This window comes from Neophocaena asiaeorientalis, unplaced genomic scaffold (genome assembly GCF_003031525.2).
Source record: "Neophocaena asiaeorientalis asiaeorientalis breed wild unplaced genomic scaffold, Neophocaena_asiaeorientalis_V1.1 scaffold198, whole genome shotgun sequence".
In the NCBI taxonomy this organism is placed as follows: Eukaryota; Metazoa; Chordata; class Mammalia; order Artiodactyla; family Phocoenidae; genus Neophocaena; species Neophocaena asiaeorientalis.
The window spans coordinates 7,613,125-7,635,023 of record NW_020175221.1 but is presented as its reverse complement, the minus strand read 5'-3'; the positions used below and the strand labels follow the sequence as shown (position 1 = coordinate 7,635,023).

The following is a 21,899-nucleotide window of genomic DNA, read 5'->3' as shown; positions in this document are numbered from 1 at the left end:
TACAAAATCTATGTTCTGAATATTTTCTCAGCACTTTTCTAAAAGTAGCAGTACATTGATATTACTTATGGGAAAACTGATGACATGAATTTTAACATTTATTCTCAGACATTTTAAACTTCCCTACAGTTTCTCTGAGACTTTTTGTTTTGGGCAGAATTAGGACATTCGAGATTTTCCTGATATGATTCTGTGATCTAGTGCTTGCCTCAGCAGCACATGTACTAAAATTGCAATGATTCTGTGATGTCTCCTAAGAATTCAAGAGTCCCAAGCCCTCTTCAGGTTGAAAAAATGTTTTGATTTGGAAAATTCAGACTTACTTGTTTTCTTTCGTTCTTCCAGTATCAATTACAAATACAACATCTGGAATAGTGATACCCGTCTCTGCAATATTTGTTGCTAAAACAATCTGAAAATAAAAAGCCAAAACATTTAGGTAACAACTTTCAGCAATGTGCCATCATTTAAACTTCTTTGGATAGTTTAGCCAATGAATTTTAAAAAGTGAACTTCAATTTTATTTACAAAAATTCACAATCTAATTGCTATTACTGTGTAATCTAAATTTGCTCTAATTAATTTTATCACCTTAGCTTATTAATTAAAGTTATAGATTCTTATTCCAACAAAAATACCATTCCCCTAATTCTAGTCAGTCATCTTAAAAATGACATACGTGAAATGAGAAATTGGATCAGAGAATGGAGACTGCTCAGCAGAAACTTCACAGTTAAGTAGAAAAAAAAAAGTAATAGTTCTTCAGTAAGAAGAACTGGTGGGTTGTTGGCCTGGCTCTGCTACTTATTAGCTTTGTGACCTGGGCAAGTCATTTTACCTCTCTGGCCTCCAATAACCTGACCTGCAAATTACAAGGTAGAAACAGATGATTTCTTAAGTCTCTTTCTAGCTCAAAATTTCTTAATGGTGATGGCTGAATAGTGCAATCTTCTTGTGGCTTTTTTGTTTGTTCTTTTTTTTTTTTCTGTTGAGTCCTTGGAGGTAAAACATTTAGGAAATTCTAGGTCAAATTCAATATACTATGGCTCTATCTCAATATTGAATGCTTGCTTTTCTTACTCATTTATCCTAGTAAACAGAACCCAGATTATTAACATTTAGATGGGACCTAGGTGATCAAATTTTTTAGAGGTGGAATTCTTTTCTTAAGACAAAATGTTACAGGGAAGCCAAATGTTACAGATCAGAGCACACAGCCTCTGAACCCCTGGAGTTTTCAGAGCACAGTTAGAAAACCATAAATTTAATCCAGCTCCTGTTTAAAGATGAGAAAGGAAGCTGAGTGGGTTGCCGAAGGTCACAGACATGGCAGCAGCTTCGGGACAGGAACCCAGGTTTCGTGCATTAGAGTCCAGGCTCTTGCTGGGAGCTCTGTGTTCCCCAGAGTTTCTACATTGTGCTCTTTTTTGCCCCCCATCCGCCTAAAAGAGGGTCAAAATCTGAGAAACTCTCTTTGTCAAGTATCTCTTCATTCAGCATCCGAACAGAGGAGACAATGAAAATACTTAGATTGTTTCCTAACCTAATGGTCTCTGTATTGCAAAAATAATCAGGGATGAGTAGCAAAGAGAACAAAAAAGAATTCTCCCAGGATTCAAGTAGCTCCTGATATCCAACATCCTTTGTGATATCTTCTTTAAGGAATAGTAGTGATTTTTCTTTTCATAAGCAACATCCATGCCATATTTTTAAACTACCACTTCCCTAAAGTTATTAATAACATATAATATAAACATAAACACCTAATATAAATTGAATTTCAATACTGGGTTCTCTTTTGATTATGTTAAGCTGCAGAGCATCTGGAGTCTGCGTGCACTATAAAGCACTTAATATTAATAACTGTCTTTGATGATAAAAAGTCATAACACTTTTATGAAATATTCTCAGTTGGATCACATATAAATTTGCTGTACTGAATTTTACCTTCCTGACTCCTTGAGGAGGAAGTGTGAATGCTGCAGCTTGATCTTGAGTTGAAAGAATAGAATGCAGAGCTATCACTTTATATCTGAAAGTTAAAATCATAGTTCTTAGCAAGAGTTTCTCTTTAGAAGACACTGCAAAGAATAATAAAATTTATTTGCAAATAGAAAGCAATTTTTAAATTTTTTATTATGAAAAATTTTAAACACACACAAAAGTTCTGAAAATGGTACAGTGAAACCCCATATATACTCATCAAAGAGAAAAAACAATATGAATGAATTATATGGAATGTAGGGTTTAAAGAATTTTTAAAATATATTCTGATGCTGAAGTGATAACCATAACAGCGGTAATAAACTGTATCAAAACAGGCATAGTAAAAAGCCAATTCAATATGTATGGATGATGGGCTTCCCTGGTGGCGGTGGTTGAGAGTCTGCCTGCCGATGCAGGGGACGCGGGTTTGTGCCCCGGTCCGGGAAGATCCCACATGCCGCGAAGCGGCTGGGCCCGTGAGCCATGGCCCCTGAGCCTGCGCGTCCGGAGCCTGTGCTCCGCAATGGGAGAGGCCACAACAGTGAGAGGCCCGTGTACCACAAAAAACAAAAAACAAAAAACCCAGTATGTATGGATGGGCTTCCCTGGTGGCACAGTGGTTAAGAATCCACCTGCCAATGAGCAAGTCATTTTACCTCTCTGGCCTCCAATAACCTGACCTGAAAATTACAAGGTAGAAATAGATGATTTCTTAAGTCTCTTTCTAGCTCACGGGTTCGAGCCCTGGTCCGGGAAGATCCCACATACCCTGGAGCAACTAAGCCCGTGTGCCACAACTACTAAGCCTGAGCTCTAGAGTCCACAAGCTACAGCTACTGAAGCCCATGCACCTAGAGACCGTGCTCTGCAACAAGAGAAGCCACCGCAATGAGAAGCCAGCGCACCACAACTAAGAGTAGCCCCTGCTCGCCGCAACTAGAGGAAAGCTCGCACAAGGCAATGAAGACCCAACGCAGCCAAAAATAAATAAATAAATTTATTAAAAAGAAAAAATAAGTGCTTCAAAGATATTAAAAAAAATGTATGGATGACAAACTGCAATGCTGTTAGGGTTTTGCACCATCCAGTGGGCTGGGGAGCGGAGTCACCGTCTTACTCTTAACCACAGGATTCCCTCTGCTTAATCATATTGAGAAAATAAAACAAATGTAGAAATAGTACCTAAAAATTTTAGTAGATAAAATGCTATAATAGAAATGTTAAAAAAAAAAAAAAGAGCTTTGCCATGGACAATTTTAACTAAAGGTGAAAAGACTTTGAAAGTTCTGATCAAGAGTTTTAATGTGTGAAACATTTTTCTGATTTAAAACTACCAGGAATATAATGAAGATCTGTAGTTACCGTTCTGAAAAAAATCTTCTGTCAGTTGATAAGAGATCATACAACTGTTGAATATGAGCAAGGCCTGGTAAAAAGATCAGTACTGCTCCTTCAACATTTTTGAACTGGGGACTTCTATCTGAAATTTTTAAAAAGATACAATATTCAGAAATAAGGAACAGCATATAAGATATTAATAGAACATCTCCAATTAGTAGAAAAGTTTTATCAAAACAAATGGAGACACATTAGAAATAGATACATACCTAAATATGTAAGAAGTTCCAAAATGAGATCCAGGTTGATTTTATGAGGATTCATGTAGAGAATAGCATGCTGAGTGCGGTTGCTGTACTTTTGGTAAAATGGATTTAAATCATCACTTGTTCCAGTCTGAACTGGGATGTATTCCTAAAAGAAACAAATCAGAAAAAGCCAAACAAAAATGTTACGTATTTTTATAAGACAAAGAAGGAAAAAAGGAGCTATTTGCATTCATTCAAATCTGTATTTTCTCATTGTCACTATTATGTTAAAATATAGCAAGAATACAATTTTTAACAGAATTAAAGTATTATAAAATTTCATCTCTCCTATTAATTTCATTTCATACAGTCCCCTTAAGTATAGCAAACCTTTTTATCTTGGCATGTAAACCCTAAATTAGAAAAGAAATGAAGAAAAATAGAACAATGGCAGCATTGTTCTGTGGCAGCTGAAAAGCAGCCTGGCCAAGAGAGGTCATAATAACTTTATTAAGTAATTTACACCTGCCTCATTCCTTCTAGATTCTACTTTGGTTGCTGAATTCCAATCATCTTCTTTGAAATACTACTTTTAATTTTTTAAAGTCTTTTAATTTCTAATTTCTATCTCTGCAGTTTTAGGGAAAGATTTTAGTTTTTGCTTCCTTGGTTTATCTGCTTAACTAAAGGATAAAGTAACTTCTACTTCTAGTTCTACTTCCATTAGATGAATGAAATATTGTGGATATAATGAAAATAGTGTATATAGTACTACTGGCCAAAATGTAGGATAATGTAGCTTTTGTGATATTTCTAAAATTATGTCATTGAAAGTAAATTAACTCTCTATGAAAATCCGTGCTTGCCCTGGATAGTACAGAGCTAAGGTTGGCTCATGTCAGGACAGAGGCTGCTAGGAAAACCAATGGCAAGGATCTAGATTTTGGTCCTGCCCCATCCTGACTATCTAAGGTGTTGAGATAAAGTAAGTATCGTAAGCCAAACACTAGAGTCAGTGAAACAAAGGTTTAAAGAAATGACCTTTAAAATTTGCTCATAATCATATCTGTTCTTCTTCTACTAGATTATATTTGAATGCACTGTGTCAGCCATATTTTAAAACTCTTACGGCAGTTTATGCCCTGGATATCACAATCAGATGTCTTTCAAAAATGTTTTATTTTTACCTGATACTTTGTTATTCCCCCTGCTTTGCTTGTAACATTAACGGTTATTTCTTCTTCCTCCTCCAGAAATTTCTGACAATATTCTGAGTCTTTCTCCAGGACAAAGCCTGTTTCTTCTATTATATCTTCAAGATGAAAAACCTGCATAGATTAAGGCATATAAATAGTGAACTCAAATTCATTTCAGTAAATATCATTTTAAAGAGAACAAGGGATTGTTACCTTTTGAATGTCACCAAATGCTAATTTAGCATGTTACGAAAAAAGCTTTTTTCTGCATTTATTGGTAGTGAAGAACTTGGCTGATGTAGATGGATCTATTCCTTGTAGTCTCAGGACAAAGCACATTATGGTGTGTATATTTTTTACATGTGAAAACCAATTAAAAGAGCAGGCTTTATCAGCTGAACCAGAAGGGCAAACATTAAGAATAGAAGGAAGCTTCAAAGACAAGCCTAAATTTGAGGGATGGGTGAAAAAGGAGTTCCTTATTGCTAGGCAGCTACCCCCAATCTGGATGTAATGCCTTTGCTATGGAAGTGTGTTTTACGCTGTGTACCTCTGAAGTATGTCGTTCGTCAGCAGAATCCTCCTTCCAGCCCACTCACCCTCAGTCAAGGCAGCACCAGCCATCTGATTCCCAAGGCCATCTCCAGGTCCTCCCTTTCTCTCTTTTTTAAAATTAATTAACTTATTATTTTTTTTGGCTGTGTTGGGTCTTCGTTGCTGTGCGCAGGCTTTCTCTAGGTGCCTAGGGGGGCTAGAGAGGGGGGCTACTCTTTGTTGCGGTGCGCAGGCTTCTCATTGTCATGGCTTCTCTTGTTGCAGAGCACGGGCTCTAGGCGCGCAGGCTTCAGTTGTTGAGGCACATGGGCTCAGTAGTTGTGGCTCACAGGCTCTAGAGCACAGGCTCAGTAGTTGTGGCGCACGGGTTTAGTCGCTCTGCAGCACGTGGGATCTTCCCCGGGCCAGGGCACAAACCCGTGTCCCCTGCATTGGCAGGCAGATTCTTAGCCACTGTGCCACCAGGGAAGCCCTCCAGGTCCTCTCTTGACTTGCAATACCCTAGGAATCGTTCTAGGCTCAGACTTAAGGGCCTGTTTTATGGTGACACTCACTGGTGGGAATGTAGTTTTTGTTTACGTATGCATTATAAAGAAAACTTACCTCAACAGGATAATTTCTTCCTGAAATTCTCAGAATAGGGCAGTGTATGAAATAGCTAGAAAACTTTTCACTGTCTACAGTGGCACTCATTAGAATCAAATGTAGATCAGAGCGTTTCTGTAAAATTTCCTTCAAGATAATTAGTAGGAAGTCTGACTGGACACTTCTTTCATGAACCTAGCATGAGGGGAACAAAAAAATCATAAGGTCAAGTAATAGGCTAAAACAATCAGACATTCAAATCTACTAAAAGTTAATCAATATTTACATATAGTCAGTACATGCAGAAAGAGAAGCTGTATGTTTCAAATAAGGCAGATCTTCAGAATTGAAAATAAAGTCACCCTCTAAAATTGAAGTCGGTAAAAATCGGCATATAATGAACAAGATTAGCTATGATAGTAGGACTCTACCTTAGGAGATGGTTTGTAAGTGTTCGGCTGATAAGATTAGGGTATCTCCCAGTTTCACTTAGAAGCCAGTGTAACTCTTAAAGTGCTGCTACTAATATACAACTGAACAGACACAAAACTGCAACAAGACAGATACTTTATCCACTATGTAGAAAAAGGGGAATTTGATTAATAGGAATCTGACAGGTTCTCTATCAACTGTCTGAGAAAAAGGCTCTTATGCCCTTCCAACAGATGCATTTTAGGGACGAGCATTGTAAACCTTCTATAGAGCATAAAAAAACATGGGACATTGTCAGAACTCAATATCTGCTGGATATACCAGTCTATATTCCAACTTCCTGTACTGGGGTTATTTCTACTCCATTTTATTTTATGAGATTAAGGCAGCATACAAAAGATAGAATACATCAAGATAACAAAAATTAAAACGGTTTTGATCATTCATTTGCTCAGAAGGGAGGCAACAGTGGTCAAATGTTCACTACAAACAGTACTAAGCATTGTGCTAGATACGGGGGATTAAAAAATGACCAAGATAGTCTTTTCATTTCAGAGTTTACAGCCTTGGAAGAGGATACTGTAGAGGATGGTATGAAGGGTAGTTAATTTTTTGCGGGGGCGGGTAGGGGTCTAATATTCTTTTTTGTTTGTTTTATATTTTTTTTTTTATTGGAGTATAGTTGATTTATAATGTGTTAATTTCTGCTGTACAGCAACTCAGGTGGTCAGGAAGGCTACTAAGAGAGATCTGCCATCTGTGCTGAGAACTGAAATGAGTTTTAAAGGAGGAGAAAGGAACAGTATGATAAAGGGAGAAAAAGTAGTCATGGGACACAACTTGTGCAAAATCATGGTGGACAGGGGGATAATTATACATTTCAGGAAATGAAGAAACAAAAATGACGCCTTGAGCATGGGATGAGGAACGGGCAAGAGATAGAGCTGGCGAGGTACTCAGTAATCTGCCCATATGAGGTCTTGTAAACCGTGTTAAGGAGTTGAGACTTTATCCTAATGAGTCAGGGTAGTGAGTAAGATATTTCAAAGCAGGGGGATCATGTGGTCTGAATTTTGTTTTAAAAAGGTAAATCCAGCTATAATTGAAGAATGTAGTAGAAGAGAGCAAAACAGAAAGTAGGAAGTTTAATTAGAGGCTTTTGTACTAATTAAAAGAGATAATGGTAGCCTATATGAGGGCAATACCAGTGAATATGGAGAGGTAAATGAATGTGAGAAAAGTAAAATCAACAAAGTCTAGGTGATTGGATTTAGGGGATATGGGAGAAAGAAGAAGGAATAATCTTGGATGTTTTTACTTAGGTAGTTTGACGAGGATATTTAAATCTGAAGCTCAAGAGAGAAAGATTTCCTGAACAGAAACAGATCTGGGGAACCTCCTCAAATAGATGGTAATTTATATAGATACTGACATTTTTAAAAAAGAAAATTAAAAATGAGGATAAAACATAAAATAGAGCTAATAAAAATGAGGATAAAACATAAAATAGAGCTAATAAAAATGTATGCTTTATTAAGTACACTTGGAAGAGGTGGGCAAAAAGTTTGGCCGTAAACATACCAGCAGCCAGAGGAAAAGCTACTTAACTCACACACTGACCATAAACTAAAACAAATTGCACAACTATTCCTAATAAGAAAGCCAGAAGTATTATCCTGAGCATCTTCATAAAGAAGGTCCTGAATAACGTAATGCACTCTATGCCAGCATCTCTTACATCATTATATTTAACATGATGATGAATTTCACTGGGTTTTTTCTTACTCTTACTGTACTTTTCAACAAGAGGTTGACATTATCACACTGAAGCACAATTCAGTAAATCACGCCTACAGACTGCTAATACTAAAACATCAAAGAACAGCTCCCTGAAGTTGGTCTAACTTTTAAATTAGGATTCATTCTGATATATATTTATTAATCAATTTTCTAATAATTTGGGGCTCCAAGAAAACTTACTGGCTGATACAAGTATTTCATCTTACCTAGCAGTAAAAATTTCTCATTATAAATAGATAAATTAGCATTTTGACTTAAGTTGATTCTTGAGGATACTGATAAAATCTAGGTCTTAGCCATGCACAGCTGCAACTGTGACACCCCATTCCCCACCCAACACTGCCAGGAGCAAGTTACCAATGGGCCTGCTCAATCAAGCAGCCATATATCCTCTTTCTTTTTGACATCTTAGTGATAACAGTACAACTCCTTCCCCCACTGAAGATTAAAGACCCCTTAGATAAAAATGAATTCCCATCACTCATCTATAACCAAAATTATTGTATTTAAAAACATCATACCCTAAACTTGTGCAACAACAGGAAAATGGTTAAATAAATTATGGGACATCCAAATTATATACTTCTATAAAGCTATTAAAAAATAGTGTTTTTGTAGACTAACGATGTGAAAGAATTATAAAATAAATATCGCACAAGCTAAACATACACATATATAAATGCACAAATGTCAACATTAATTTTTTTTCTGGATAAGACTACAGATAATTTTTATTTTCATTTTTGTATCTCTCTATACTTCTAATACTTACTAACCAAAATGAGGAAGATAACCCAATAATCTATGTGTAGTCTATTAATTAAAAATCAAAGAATGACTGAACTTTCACTAATGCCTTCTGAACTTGGTGAATTAACAGACATTCATAGAAACTTTACATCTGGGAAAACTGAAAAAAATTTCCATTTTTGAATAATAGAAATGCTGTATATCTTATTTTTTTCAAAAAATTATGTACAAAGCAAGTCAGTTTAACATGTACTAGGCTAGTATACCATTTAAAATAATTCTAATGTGAAACTTCTGGCATAATTCAATTTTAGTGTGCATTCAAATTTGATTCAAGTAGGGGTATATCTATAGGGAAAATGACATACTGATGAGGATTCCTTGTTTTTTATAAGAATCCGAGAAAATCCTTTAACAAATGTAGTTGAGAGGCAGCAGACTGGTAAGAGATGGCTGCAGATGTACTGCCTGGGTTTGAACCCCCAGTTATAGAGCTTATTGGCTGTGTGAATTTGAGCAAGCTATTTAATCTCTGTGTGCCTCAGTTTCCTCAACTGTAAAATAGGGATAATAATATCTACTCCACTGGATTGCTGGAAAGATTAAATGAAGTTGTATATATGAAGTCCTTAAAATAGCACCTTGCATATAGCAAATGTTATACAGCATTTGTTAAATAAATCAATTTACAGGAGACACATTTGTTAGAGGAAATTATTATATGTAGAGGAAATTAAATAATTATTATATGTAAAGTGTCTGGCATTTAAGCATGAAGAAAATGTTAGCTAGTTTTAGAAGTAACATCTTTTTAATACAAAAATGTTTAGAATTTTTTTCGGAACATGACTACAGAATCAACTCACCTCATCTACAATAACGTGAGACACATTAGTTAGGAGACCATCTTCTTGAAGTTTTCTTAGCAAAACCCCTGTTGTACAGTAGAGTAACCTGGTAGATTCACTCACTCGAGACTCCATCCGGATCTGATATCCACACAAAGAATTCTGAAGGGAAAACACAAGGCCAAGATTAGAGTCTCACAAATGATCTAGGAAACAAGCTTTAAAAAGTACAGGTGCTGATCCTGCTACTATATGGAGCAGTCTAAGTAAATTTGTTTAGTGCAATTTATTACTTTACCATGGTCTTCAATTATATAAAACTATAAAATTAGTTTCGGCAATTTTAGTTTTTTTTTTTTGCGGTACGCAGGCCTCTCACTGTTGTGGCCTCTTCCGTTGCGGAGCACGGGCTCCGGACGCCCAGGCTCAGCAGCCATGGCTCACGGGCCCAGCCGCTCCGCAGCATGTGGGATCTTCCCGGACCGGGGCACGAAGCCGTGTCCCCTGCATCGGCAGGTGGACTCGCAACCACTGCGCCACCAGGGAAGCCCCCAGTTTCGGCAATTTTAAACAAGAAAAACCTTTTATCAGTTTTGAAACAAAAAGCTGTTCACCTGCTTTGAGTACCATTAACATTATTACGAAAATATTAATAGATTTAATCAATTTCTTATTAAATTATCTTGGAGCAAAATATTGAGGTACCGAGGAAGAGAATTTTAGAGACGCTCCTACAATTTGGTCCACTTTTCTATCAAGATCTCATAAGAGCTGCAACCATTAAAAACCAGTGGTGGGGGGCTTCCCTGGTGGCGCAGTGGTTGAGAGTCCGCCTGCCGAGGCAGGGGACACGGCTTTGTGCCCCGGTCCGGGAAGATCCCACATGCCGCGGAGCGGCTGGGCCCGTGAGCCATGGCCACTGAGCCTGCGCGTCCGGAGCCTGTGCTCTGCAATGGGAGAGGCCACAACAGTGAGAGGCCCGCGTACCGCAAGAAAACAAAAACAAAAAAAAACAGTGGTGCCTGATGGGAATCCTGAAGTCACTTCTATTCCCATCACATTTTCTTTCTCCTTCAGTCATTCCTTTGTTATACTTGTAAACATGTCTGTCATCCCCTTAATGTAAATTCCTTATAAGACAGAAATTATGTCCTTTTTCCTCTTTCATTTCGTGAGAGAAACCGAGAAAAATTGCCATATAAAATGTTTTTTAATGAAGGGATACCTAACTTAAAGATAGAGACAAAGATGTTAAGTATCATATTTATAAAGAACAAAGTATAATTAAACTGAGTTATATGAACTGGGAATTCATTACATTTGGTTCTAAAGCAATTTTACTGATTCCTATACTTTGCAGTCACTCCGGTTAAGGTCTGGCCAGTTTTGTGTATACTTTTATCGCAAAGTGTGTGACAGTAGATATTTAAGTACTTTTTCTATTATTTCTTTTATATACAGGATTTGAAAATAGTCTGGCATTTTCTTTTATATTGTTTTTTCCTTCTGTTCACTGAACTAATGAAAATCATTCAGGAATACATCCCACAGAAAAGATTTCCAAATACTTGAGATATCTGATATTAACAGTTATACTTGTGTTTATATTCTTTGAATGATCAACTTAGTATGTAATATATTTGAATACTCAATTATTAAAGTGCATATATTTTTCCTTTTATGTGAGAATTTTAATGATAATTACTGACAGTCCTTTTCATATAAAGGAGAGTGGCATAATATCACATCTATCCAAGAAAACATGAGAAACACCTGAGATACGCTACTGAACAAAGAGCATTGGTCAAAACTCATATACGGCGCAGGCTTCCATTTGGGTCCCAAGGGCACAGGTTGAGTGAGGTCAGCACTCTCTGAGGTGAGGTTGAACAGTGTCTCACCTTTCCTCCAGGTCCATTTTCACAGCCCAGTTCCTCACACACTCTTGTGGCTAAGCTCACTGCTGAGACCCGCCGGGGCTGGGTGCAGACAATGCTGCATCTACTTGTTTGCCACTCGTTCAGAAGCAGGTCCTCCAACAGGAAATGTGGCACTTGAGTACTCTTGCCGCTCCCTGTTTCACCTGCCACCACCACAGCCCGGTGCCTTCTAAGAGTTTCGACAATTGAGTTCCTGTGTTTGAACACAGGTAACTGTTGCCGTTCCTTTAGCAGTCTCTGGTACTTAGGTGTGCTTTGCAACTTTCTAAAGAGGTTTCTAACCGGCTCCAAATCTTCTGCCTTTTCTGATTCCAAAGTCAGTGCAGAAAAATCCTCATCAGAAACTAAATTTTCCCAAGATTCCTCAGGATCTTCAGAGGTTTCTCTCGTATTCTCAGATTGCTGTTGTTGCTGTTGCTGCTGCTGCTTCAGTTTATTCAGAAGTTTGGCAATGAAAAGGTCACGTGGTTTATTGGTCTCCATTTTATTTAACTGTTCCTTTCTCTTTTCCGCATCACTCCACTCCAGCCAGACATCTCGGTAAGTGGGCGGAAGTAACTGATGAACTGACTATAAAGGGAAAACACAGTAGTTATGTCGTTTTTACTAACTACTGGACACCAAAATTCAATAGGTTAGAACTTAAAAGGATAGCTGCCTTCTTCTTAAAATGTCTCTTAAACTAGTGTTACTACTTTAATATAAGATATACATGTATATGATGCAAATTTATAAATAGCATATATTCAGGCTTCTAGACTTACTAGCTGTGTGACCTTGGGCAAGTAACTTAACTTCTTGGTGTCTTAGTTTCTAAATTTGTAAAATGAGGCTAATAATAGTACCTCCCTTACAGGCATACTCTGAGGTAAACTAAGTTAATCATGTAACGTGCTTATTCCTGGAACACAATAAACTATTAAATACATGTTTATTATTTATTCATATAGTGGTGCTATTTAAATATACAGATGATCCATAATGCATCTTTAAAACAAAGTTCCCTCTGAGATTCCAGCAGTTGTATATTACAGGTCAAAGTATTTTAAATGAACTCCACTGGATGAAACTAAGTTATCTTAATTCTGTGTTATAAAAGAGCCCGCAATTATTTCTGTAACACTGATAGTCACTTCCATCAATTAAGCTTATGATACCTTATTCTGCAAAATGAGGGAAATAAAGACATTAAGCACTTTTACTGACACAAAATGGAAAAGAACTATTGTTGGAGTTCCACTTAATCAGTGCCTAAATTTTCAGTAGTTCTAATTCCCCATGAAGAAAGATATATACGTTTATTATAAAAAGGAGATGTTGACAATACCCCCCAACCAAAAAATAGCGCATTGTGTTCTCTTAAAAGTGTTCTCTTCAGTAATACTTTATTTTCATCTTTCCTTAAACTGGAAGCTTATAGTCAACATAACCTAAAAGTGAAAACTGGAACCAGTGTCTAATTTTTTAAAGTTGAGAGACAATATAACATTAAAGGAAAACAAATGTTTAAAAACTCTCCTTAATTCAACCACTCTAGCACAACTATTTTTTAATCTGTAAATTAGTATAGCTTACAAAGCTGGACCAAATGGTTCAGAGCCTCTGGTCTAAGGAGAGAAAGACTGAACTATGTTTAGAAGTGAGAGGAAGTCAAAATTATAAATAAGCAGAAAAACAAGGATTAATCAGAAGCATTCAGTAAGAGAAAATTGGCACAAAGGGCCATAATTAAAAACTAACTTCCACATGCAGATACAGTTTTATGTTGACAAAATATACCCATTACTCCAGAAATGATTTTTTTTTTTTTTTTTTTTTGCGGTACGCAGGATTCTCACTGCTGTGGCCTCTCCCGTTGAGGAGCACAGGCTCCGGACGCGCAGGCTCAGTGGCCATGGCTCACGGGCCCAGCCGCTCCGCGGCATGTGGGATCTTCCCGGACTGGGGCACGAACCTGTGTCCCCTGCATCGGCAGGCAGACTCTCAACCACTGCGCCACCAGGGAAGCCCCCAGAAATGATTTTTGAAACACTTAGGTCTAAAAAGTCTCACCTGCCCTTTCACTAAACGATAAAGAGCTAAAGTAGCTCCCAGGTGCTGAGCTTGCATGCCATCCTCTGTTAAGATTGTAGGGCATACTACCAGTACATCATCTTCAGACTTGATTACCCTTACCCTACAAAGAAACCAAAAACATTTTAAAATAAAATTGATGAAGTAAAAAAGGTCAGAATTCCATTAACATTGAACTGTAGTTTAATTATTTAAATTAAATATTCCCATGGAAGACATCATACTACATAGTGACTTATAAGCACTATCAATCTGAGATGTGGAATTAGCTTCCTAAATATCTACTTAACTCATCAGAAAAAAAAAGATTTTCATCTTAGATTTTTCTATAAGTTCATTCAGTTAACCAAAAACATACCTACATTTCCAGTATCTACCTACTGCAACTTTTTCAAAGGAAGGATTTGGACTCTTGGGAAGATTCTTCCTGACCCAATCGATCAGAAATTGTTTGGGAGATTTTCCAGTCCAGCTTCGAGCAGTATAGTCAAAATTTCTTACATCATGAGGTTCTTTCTTTTTCTCTAAAATGATAAAGATTGGTTCTTTAAAAATGGTTATGTAGTAATATACAGTCTCTTTTGAGAGATTAATGTTCTCTCACTTTTGGGAACAGACTTTTAGAAGAGAATAGGTTTAAAAAAAGACAGACAGAAAGGCTTGCTCTTCTTTACGTGATGTAAGGAAATCCTCTTGATGGACAGAATCAGTGAAAATCTGGATCTTTTTAAAAAAGTATCTTAAGTTATGTGTTCTTGTAAAATATCTATGACACAATCCATGCGATGAATTGTTTAGAATACTCTGAATTACAATGTTTGGTAGACTATCTTTTGAAAAGATATAAATCAGATGTCATTTCTCTGCTTAACAGCTGCCACTACCACCACTGTGAATGGCTTCATGTTGCATATAAGATAAAGTCCAAATTCTTCACTAGTACCTAAAAGCCCTCTGTGGCCCACCCCTGCCTATTTGTTGTCAGTCTTCCATCATGCTCGCTATGCTGTAGCCATACTGGTCATGAGTCAATTCCTTAAATGCTCTAAACCTGCCTGGCTCAATACAGTAGCCACCAGCCACATGTGGCTAAATTTAAATTAATTAAAATTAAAATTTCACTTTCTCAGTTATACTAGTCACATTTCAAGTGCTCGATATAGTTGACCCTTGAACAACACAGGTTTGAACTGTACAGGTCCACTTATATGCAGATTTTTTTTCAATAAATATATAAAAACACACATGAAGAACATCATGTGTAAGACTTATATTGAAGTGGATAGCCTATCCTTACACAGGCATGAGGTGATAATTAATATAAAATTAATAATGTGTTATTTTCTTTGTTTTATAACTTTGCTTTCAAAGAATTACCTTACCTTATAGAATGCCTCTCTCATAATTGGAGAAACTGCATATCAGCCTATCATCATAGGTAAGTGGTTTTTTAAAAAATGTTAACAGTGTTTCCAATAGTATATTATGAATACTACTGTAATACTGTATGCCATAAAAATTTTATAATGATTCTTTCATTAGTGTATAAGGCTAAACTAACAGTGAAGTAAAGCAGTTGTACTGATTACACTAGGGTACCATTAAAGCAATCATATTGCTGCTTCTTTGTTATTAATGCATGAATCATTATACCTATAAACAACTAAGAACTTCTGCACATTATCTTTTCATTTTTGATGTCTCATGTTAGTAATACATATAACATCTACAGTGTTTTGAATCATATAAGACAATGTTGATATAGGTACTGACAGACAATTCATCTTGTACATAGATAACATAAACTCACAGAATCTATACAGTACAGTACTGTAAATGTATTTTCTCTTTGTTATGATTTCCTTAATAATGTTTTTCTTTCTCTAGCTTACTTTATTGTAATAATACATATAACATGCAAAATATGTTAATCAACTGTTATCACTAAGGCTTCCAGTCATTAGTAGGCTATTAGTATTTATGTTTGACTTAAACATAGTATTATGTTTAAGTCAAAAGTTATACGCAGATTTTTGACTGCACAGGGGTCAGCGGCCATAACTCCTACGTTGTTCAAGGGTCAACTGTACTCATATTTGGCTAGTAGCTACCACATTGGATAGTGCAGATACAGAACATTCCCATCATAGTGTATTCTGTTGAATAGTGATGCTCTAAGCTCTTTTCCACCTTAGACTTCCAATGTACTGTCTCCTTCCTTAGAAGTTCTTTCCACCAACTCATTACCAGGCTAATACCTAATCATCTGTCAGATCTCAGAGCAAGACCTTAGCAAGGTTTCCCCAATGCAAATTAGGCCCCCTTATTAGCTCTATTATTGGAAGCCAGTTTTCTTTCTTCAACAGCACACATCACAGTTTGTAATTGTGTATCTATGTCTGTTTAAAGCTTACATTCCCTGCTAGACTGTATACTTGAAGAGGGCAAAGATCAAGTTATTTTGCTAATAACTATACATGTAGCACCTGATATTATGAACAATAAAAATTCAATAAATATTTGTAGAAAGAATGTACAATTAAAAGAACTGACAATTTAGTGTGGGACTCAACTGACTATATTACAGACTGATAAATATACTAGCTATATCAATAATTTACCTATGAGCACAAAGAAGAACACACTTACACAACTCTGGTGGCACAGCAGGAATCAGGGAAGGTTTAAAGAAGAGGTGCTGTTTGATTCAAGCCTCTAAGCAAGGGAAAGGTTGGCCAAGAAGGGGAAAACAGGATGAGCAAAGTCATGGAGCCATGAAACAATATATGTTTTAAAGAATGATGTAGCTGTAGTACATAGCTGGGAGAATAAGGTGGAAAGGATCTTCAGTGCCATGATACAGGGTTTGAACTTGCTAAGTGATTAAAATTTTTAACAGGGAACTCACATTTTGATCTGTGTTATGGAAAGATAATTCTGGCAGGAGTTTGGAGGAGGGACTGAAGAGAGATGAGGCCGAAGCAAGATGTTTGTAATTACAAAATGCTATACAAGTTATCATAATTATTATTTTTCCAAGACAGTATGTGGAAGCATAACTTTACTGCCATCTTATGTAGTTTGCTGGAATACAAAGTAACAATTTCTCAATTATACAGTCCTTGACATTTTTCTATTTACAAATTATACCCTGGAACACTTTCCCTTCATTTTACCTTTCTCTTCTTCAGTAGCAGCTGTAGATTTTTCAAATAAATTAAAGTTCAAAGCACTTTCCCCTTCTGTGGCTACAGGAGGCTTCTTCCTTTCATTCTGTTGATGTGAAATCTTTATGGCTGGATTGAATACTGGATGGTCTTCTAAAGTTTCCATTTCTACCAAAAAAACCATGATGCTTATTTTTGTTTTATTTATATTTGTTTTTCATGCCTTTTTACTTTGCAAAAATTGGTTTAAAAACAACAACATTCCTTCTTTTTCCTTGTAGTCAATTATTCAACACTTCCTTCTAGGAATTTGTGCTAGAAGTCAGAGGCAATTTATTTTCACATCATAACATTTTCAGAACAATTACTTAACAGATGTAGAAGGCCAGGAAAAACATCTTCACTAGAAATAAATACACATGGAATTATATCCACCTCTTGTTCTTGAATGGAGATGGTATTTTATGGTATACATCTGAGGTTAACAAACTGGTCTGCAGGCCAAATCCAGCCCTGCTGCCTATTTCCATATGGCCTGTGGGCTAAGAATGATTTTTACATGTTTTAACTGGTTGAAAAAGATATATTTGGTGACATGTGAAAATTATATATGAAATTTCAGCATCCATAAAGTTTTATGAGAACATAACCATTTGTTTATGTATTGTTTATGGCTGCTTTTATGCTGTGACAGCAGAGTTAGGTAATTATAACAAATTGCAAAACCTAAAATATTTACTATTTGGCTTGTTGCAAAAAGTTTGCCAATCCCAATTATAAACTGTTAGGAAAGAGCAGACATATTAAAAAGAGGCAACCTCCATCCTAGGAAGGCCAATAAAGAAGAGATATTTATACGTCTGAGAATTTTAAAGTGTTTACCTCTTTGAAATTTCCTTATTTTTTCTTGAGCCTCTTTTTGGCCTTGCTTGTTTTTTTCTAATTTAAAGGTAGCTGCTTGCTCCTTTGCATCCAGAAGTTTTGCTGCAAGGTGCAAGTACCTTTCATTCTGTTGTTCCAAATAATATGATGATAAAGAAATAAAAAGAAGAGCAAGATTAGTTTATCTATTGTCAATGTATTATATCAAACCCTGTGATCTTTTGATCTTATTCTTTGATCCAACAAATCTTCTAGAAATTTTTCATAGAGAAATGATACAAATGTGCAGATTTGCAGGTACATAGATGTTTACTGCAGTACTGATTGAAAAGGAAAACTGGAAATCAAGTGTGGTACATCTCTACAGAGAAAACTAGTCAGCCACTGGGAAAAAAAGTGAGGTAGCAAAAGAATGAGGGTGAGCCACATGGAGAAACTTCCTTGACACGTTAAATAAAATAAAGCGAACTACAGAATAAAATGTAAGTATGAGCTCATTTCTGTAAAAAGAAAAATTAAATTTTTATACATTTTATAAATACATGTATTTAAAGGATTACATATGCAATAATAGGATAATACACATTTCTGAACGTTACCTTCTCATAATCTTTATCTTATGAAAGATAGCCAGGGACATTAAACAAAAAAAAAAAGGCCTCTGGGGAAGATGGGTGCTATAAAACTTAAGGACTAATAAAATAAAAATAAACAAACAAAAAAAAACCTTAAGGACTTAACTCTGCTGAGCAAAAACTAGACAGAGTTAAAGCTAAACTCAAATTACTGTTTTTTTCTTTAGGTTAGGTTGATAGCAGATGAGAAGCATTAAAGCTCTGGGTGGAGACGGCATGTGCAGTGCTGCTATGAAAGACAACCGCTGAGACAAAGGGAAAAGAGACAACTGAGGAAGCACAACCACCTGAATTCTGGGACCATTTTGTGTAGAAGCAAACATCAATACAGTGTAACAGAAGGGTTGGCTATCGCCTCAATTTCACCTAAATCACACTCGTTCTTTCAATCTTTCCTATCTATGGCACTGATACCACCATCCCTCCACCTACGAATCTCTTGCTGACTTTGGCTTCTTAACCTTTATGTTCAGTGCATCAGTTTCTACTGATTCTTGCTTTAAATGTTTCTCTTCCAAATTACAATTTGGCACCTTATTATTTCACACCTGAGCAAGTGCAAGAGCTGCCAAAATGGCCTCCCTACCCTTTGCAAATCACCTTAAACACTACTAAATTTGCCCTAAAATGTCAAATTCTTCTTGTCGATCACCTGCCCCCATACTTCTAGCAACTCTTCACAATCAGTAGGAAAAGCTGTCAAATTCATTTTCTGGGCATCAAAATCTTCTAGTCTCAGTTTAACTCACCTGTTTACTCCTATTGGCCAGTACTCACTTACACATTTTATCCTGTTTATTGTTTAATACTCAAAGGCCCCTTGCACAATTCCACTGCTGTACCCTTATTCACATTATTTCACCCATATGGGTCATTTTCCCATTCTTTGTTGCCTATGCACACTTCATGCATCCTTCAAGTCCCACTTTTTTCTTTGAAGTATTGACCTAATGTTCCTATCAGAAGAGACCTCTTTCTCTGAACCTCAAAGTACCATGTGTACTGTCCTAAATTATTTTTGTTTATATTACTTTAATACAGGCACGTGGTTAAAAAAAACTTATGAGGATACAGAGGAGTATAAAAAAGAAGTCTCCCTCCCACCCTACCAACCCCAGTCCTAATCACTAGTAATAGCTTCTTGTGTATCTCTCCCGATGTTTCCTTTGCATACATAAGAATGCAAATATATGTGTGTGTATATTGTTTTACTCAAATGAGTTCATTATACTACACATGCTGTTCTGCAACTTCCTTTTTGTCTTTCTAAATCAACTTTATAAAAGTATGGTTCACTTCTAATAAAATGTCATTTTAAGTGTGTAAGTGAGTGTGTTTGACACATGTATACATCCACGTAACCATCATCATAATCAAGACATAAAACATTGCCATCATCCCCAAAAGTTTCCTCATCATGCCTAACAGTCAATCTCTTTCCTCCATCCCTGTAGTCAGGCAACCACTGACCTGCTTCCTCTCATTAGAGACAGATTTTACAGAGATGACTTTTCTAGAATTTAATATAATGAAATTGTTCAGCATGTACTCATTTTTGCCTGGCTTTTTTCATTTTTATATAATGTTTTTGAGAGTTGCTTGCAGTGTTTGGCTGTTATTAGTAAAGTTGCTATGAACATTTGCTTACAAGTCTTTTTTTGTTGGCATTTTCATTTTTCTTGAGTAAAAACGTAGGAATGAAATTGTTAGGTCATATGGTAAGTGTATGTCTAACTTCATAAGAAAGTGCCAAGCAGTTTTGCCAAGTGGTTGTACCATTTCATTTTATACTCTTACAATCAGGGTATGAGTATTCAGTGGCTTCACATCCTCCCAATACTTGGTATTACTGATCTTTTTAATTTTAGCCATTTTGATTGATATATACATAGTGGTATGTCACTGCAGTTTTCATTTTCATTTTTCCCATGACTAGCGATGCTGAACTTATTTTTACATGTTTATTGGCCATCCATATATCTACTTCTGTAAAGTGTCTGTTGTCCTTTTAAAACTTCTTTATAAATTCTAGACAGAAGTCTTTTATCAGATATATGTATTGTGCTATTTTCTTCCTACAACTTGCTTTTTTTCACTTAACCTAATATTTTGTTTTTGTTTTTTGCAGTAGGTGGGCCTCTCACTGTTGTGGCCTCTCCCTTTGCGGAGCACAGGCTCCGGACGCGCAGGCTCCGGACGCGCAGGCTCAGCGGCCATGGCTCATAGGCCCAGAGCGGCATGTGGGATCTTCCTGGACCAGGGTATGAACCCGTGTCCCCTGCATTGGCAGGCGGACTCTCAACCACTGCGCCACCAGGGAAGCCCTCACTTAACCTAATATTTTTAGTTTATCTTATGATATGTAGGTTTTCTCTTTCCAGGCAATGGGTTTCCTCTATAAAGGAAGGTGCTTTTTAAAATTAACCAAATAATTTAGCATACTCCTTACACAGAACAATCATTTAAAAATACTTGGTGATTATCTCTTTAAACATGGGAGGAATGTAATTAACATAAATTGAGCAGTTATTTTGTGTCATTTTTTCCCTGTTATTTTATTTAATCCTCACATAAACCCCTAGAGGTAACTGTTTCCTCAATTTACAAATGAAGAAACTAAGTCTTATAAAAGTTAAATATTTTGCCAGGTATATCCAGCTAGAAGCCCAATATAAATTTCTACTCACAGGGTCAAATTTTTCCTCTTCTAAACTTTTAGAAGTCTCACTCTTTTCTTCTTCATTTTGTTGTTCAGCGTATCGCAAAATCCATTCTTTCATATTTACTTCCAAATTTTTTTCTTCCTTTTTTGGCTAGAAAGAAAAAACAAATATCTGAAAAATCAAAATTAGAAGAAGGTGTCAAAACTATCATCAAGTGTCACTGCTTTTATAATTTCTTTACACTCAGAAACAGTAGACACATAAGCCTCAAAAATCACATTCTCTACTGTTCAGTGAAGGACAAATGAATGGAACTTAACATTAATAAGTCTAAACTTACATGATCCGAAGAATACATTTACATAAAGAGGCATAAAAATGAAAGAACTGTTAAAAACTAGTGTTGTCCTTAAAAACAGTGGTTTTGTGGGGATGATGTTTCCACAGATTTTTGCTCTATTTTTAAGCTTTATTGAGGTATAACTGATACATTAAAAATTGCACATATTTAATGTACATATTATTAAAATGTTAATTATTTACTGTATATATATATATATATATATATACACACACACACACACACACACAGACTCACCATTTCGATGAGTCTGGACATATGCATACACCTGTGATATCATCACCATGATCAAGGTACTAAACATATCCATCACCTCCAAAAATTTTTGTGTTCTTTTGTGTGTGTGTGTGTACAGTACTGTACTGTTAACTATAGGCACTATGTTGCATAGCAGCTGTATAGAACTTACCTATCTTGCGTAACTGAAATTTTATAACCAT

The 21,899-nt window shown here is 36.2% G+C and overlaps 1 protein-coding gene across 3 annotated transcripts in view; it reads right to left on the bottom strand.

Annotated features, from left to right (window-relative positions):
- The window catches only part of DHX29 (DExH-box helicase 29), a 48,167-nt gene that overhangs the window by 13,924 nt on the left and 12,344 nt on the right, over nt 1-21,899 (bottom strand). For 2 of the 3 annotated variants that reach the window (XM_024765340.1, XM_024765341.1), the window contains exons 6-18: nt 21,123-21,248; nt 17,801-17,927; nt 16,928-17,086; nt 14,110-14,275; nt 13,731-13,854; nt 11,640-12,248; nt 9,757-9,900; nt 5,927-6,103; nt 4,760-4,900; nt 3,594-3,738; nt 3,349-3,466; nt 1,948-2,032; nt 324-412 (exon numbers count right to left, since the gene is read on the bottom strand). In XM_024765340.1, coding sequence (XP_024621108.1) covers nt 324-412; nt 1,948-2,032; nt 3,349-3,466; nt 3,594-3,738; nt 4,760-4,900; nt 5,927-6,103; nt 9,757-9,900; nt 11,640-12,248; nt 13,731-13,854; nt 14,110-14,275; nt 16,928-17,086; nt 17,801-17,927; nt 21,123-21,248 — 2,210 coding nt within the window. Of the gene's footprint in view, nt 1-323; nt 413-1,947; nt 2,033-3,348; nt 3,467-3,593; nt 3,739-4,759; nt 4,901-5,926; nt 6,104-9,756; nt 9,901-11,639; nt 12,249-13,730; nt 13,855-14,109; nt 14,276-16,659; nt 16,756-16,927; nt 17,087-17,800; nt 17,928-21,122; nt 21,249-21,899 lie in introns of those variants that run through there. The other variant, XM_024765342.1, reaches the window with a different exon arrangement.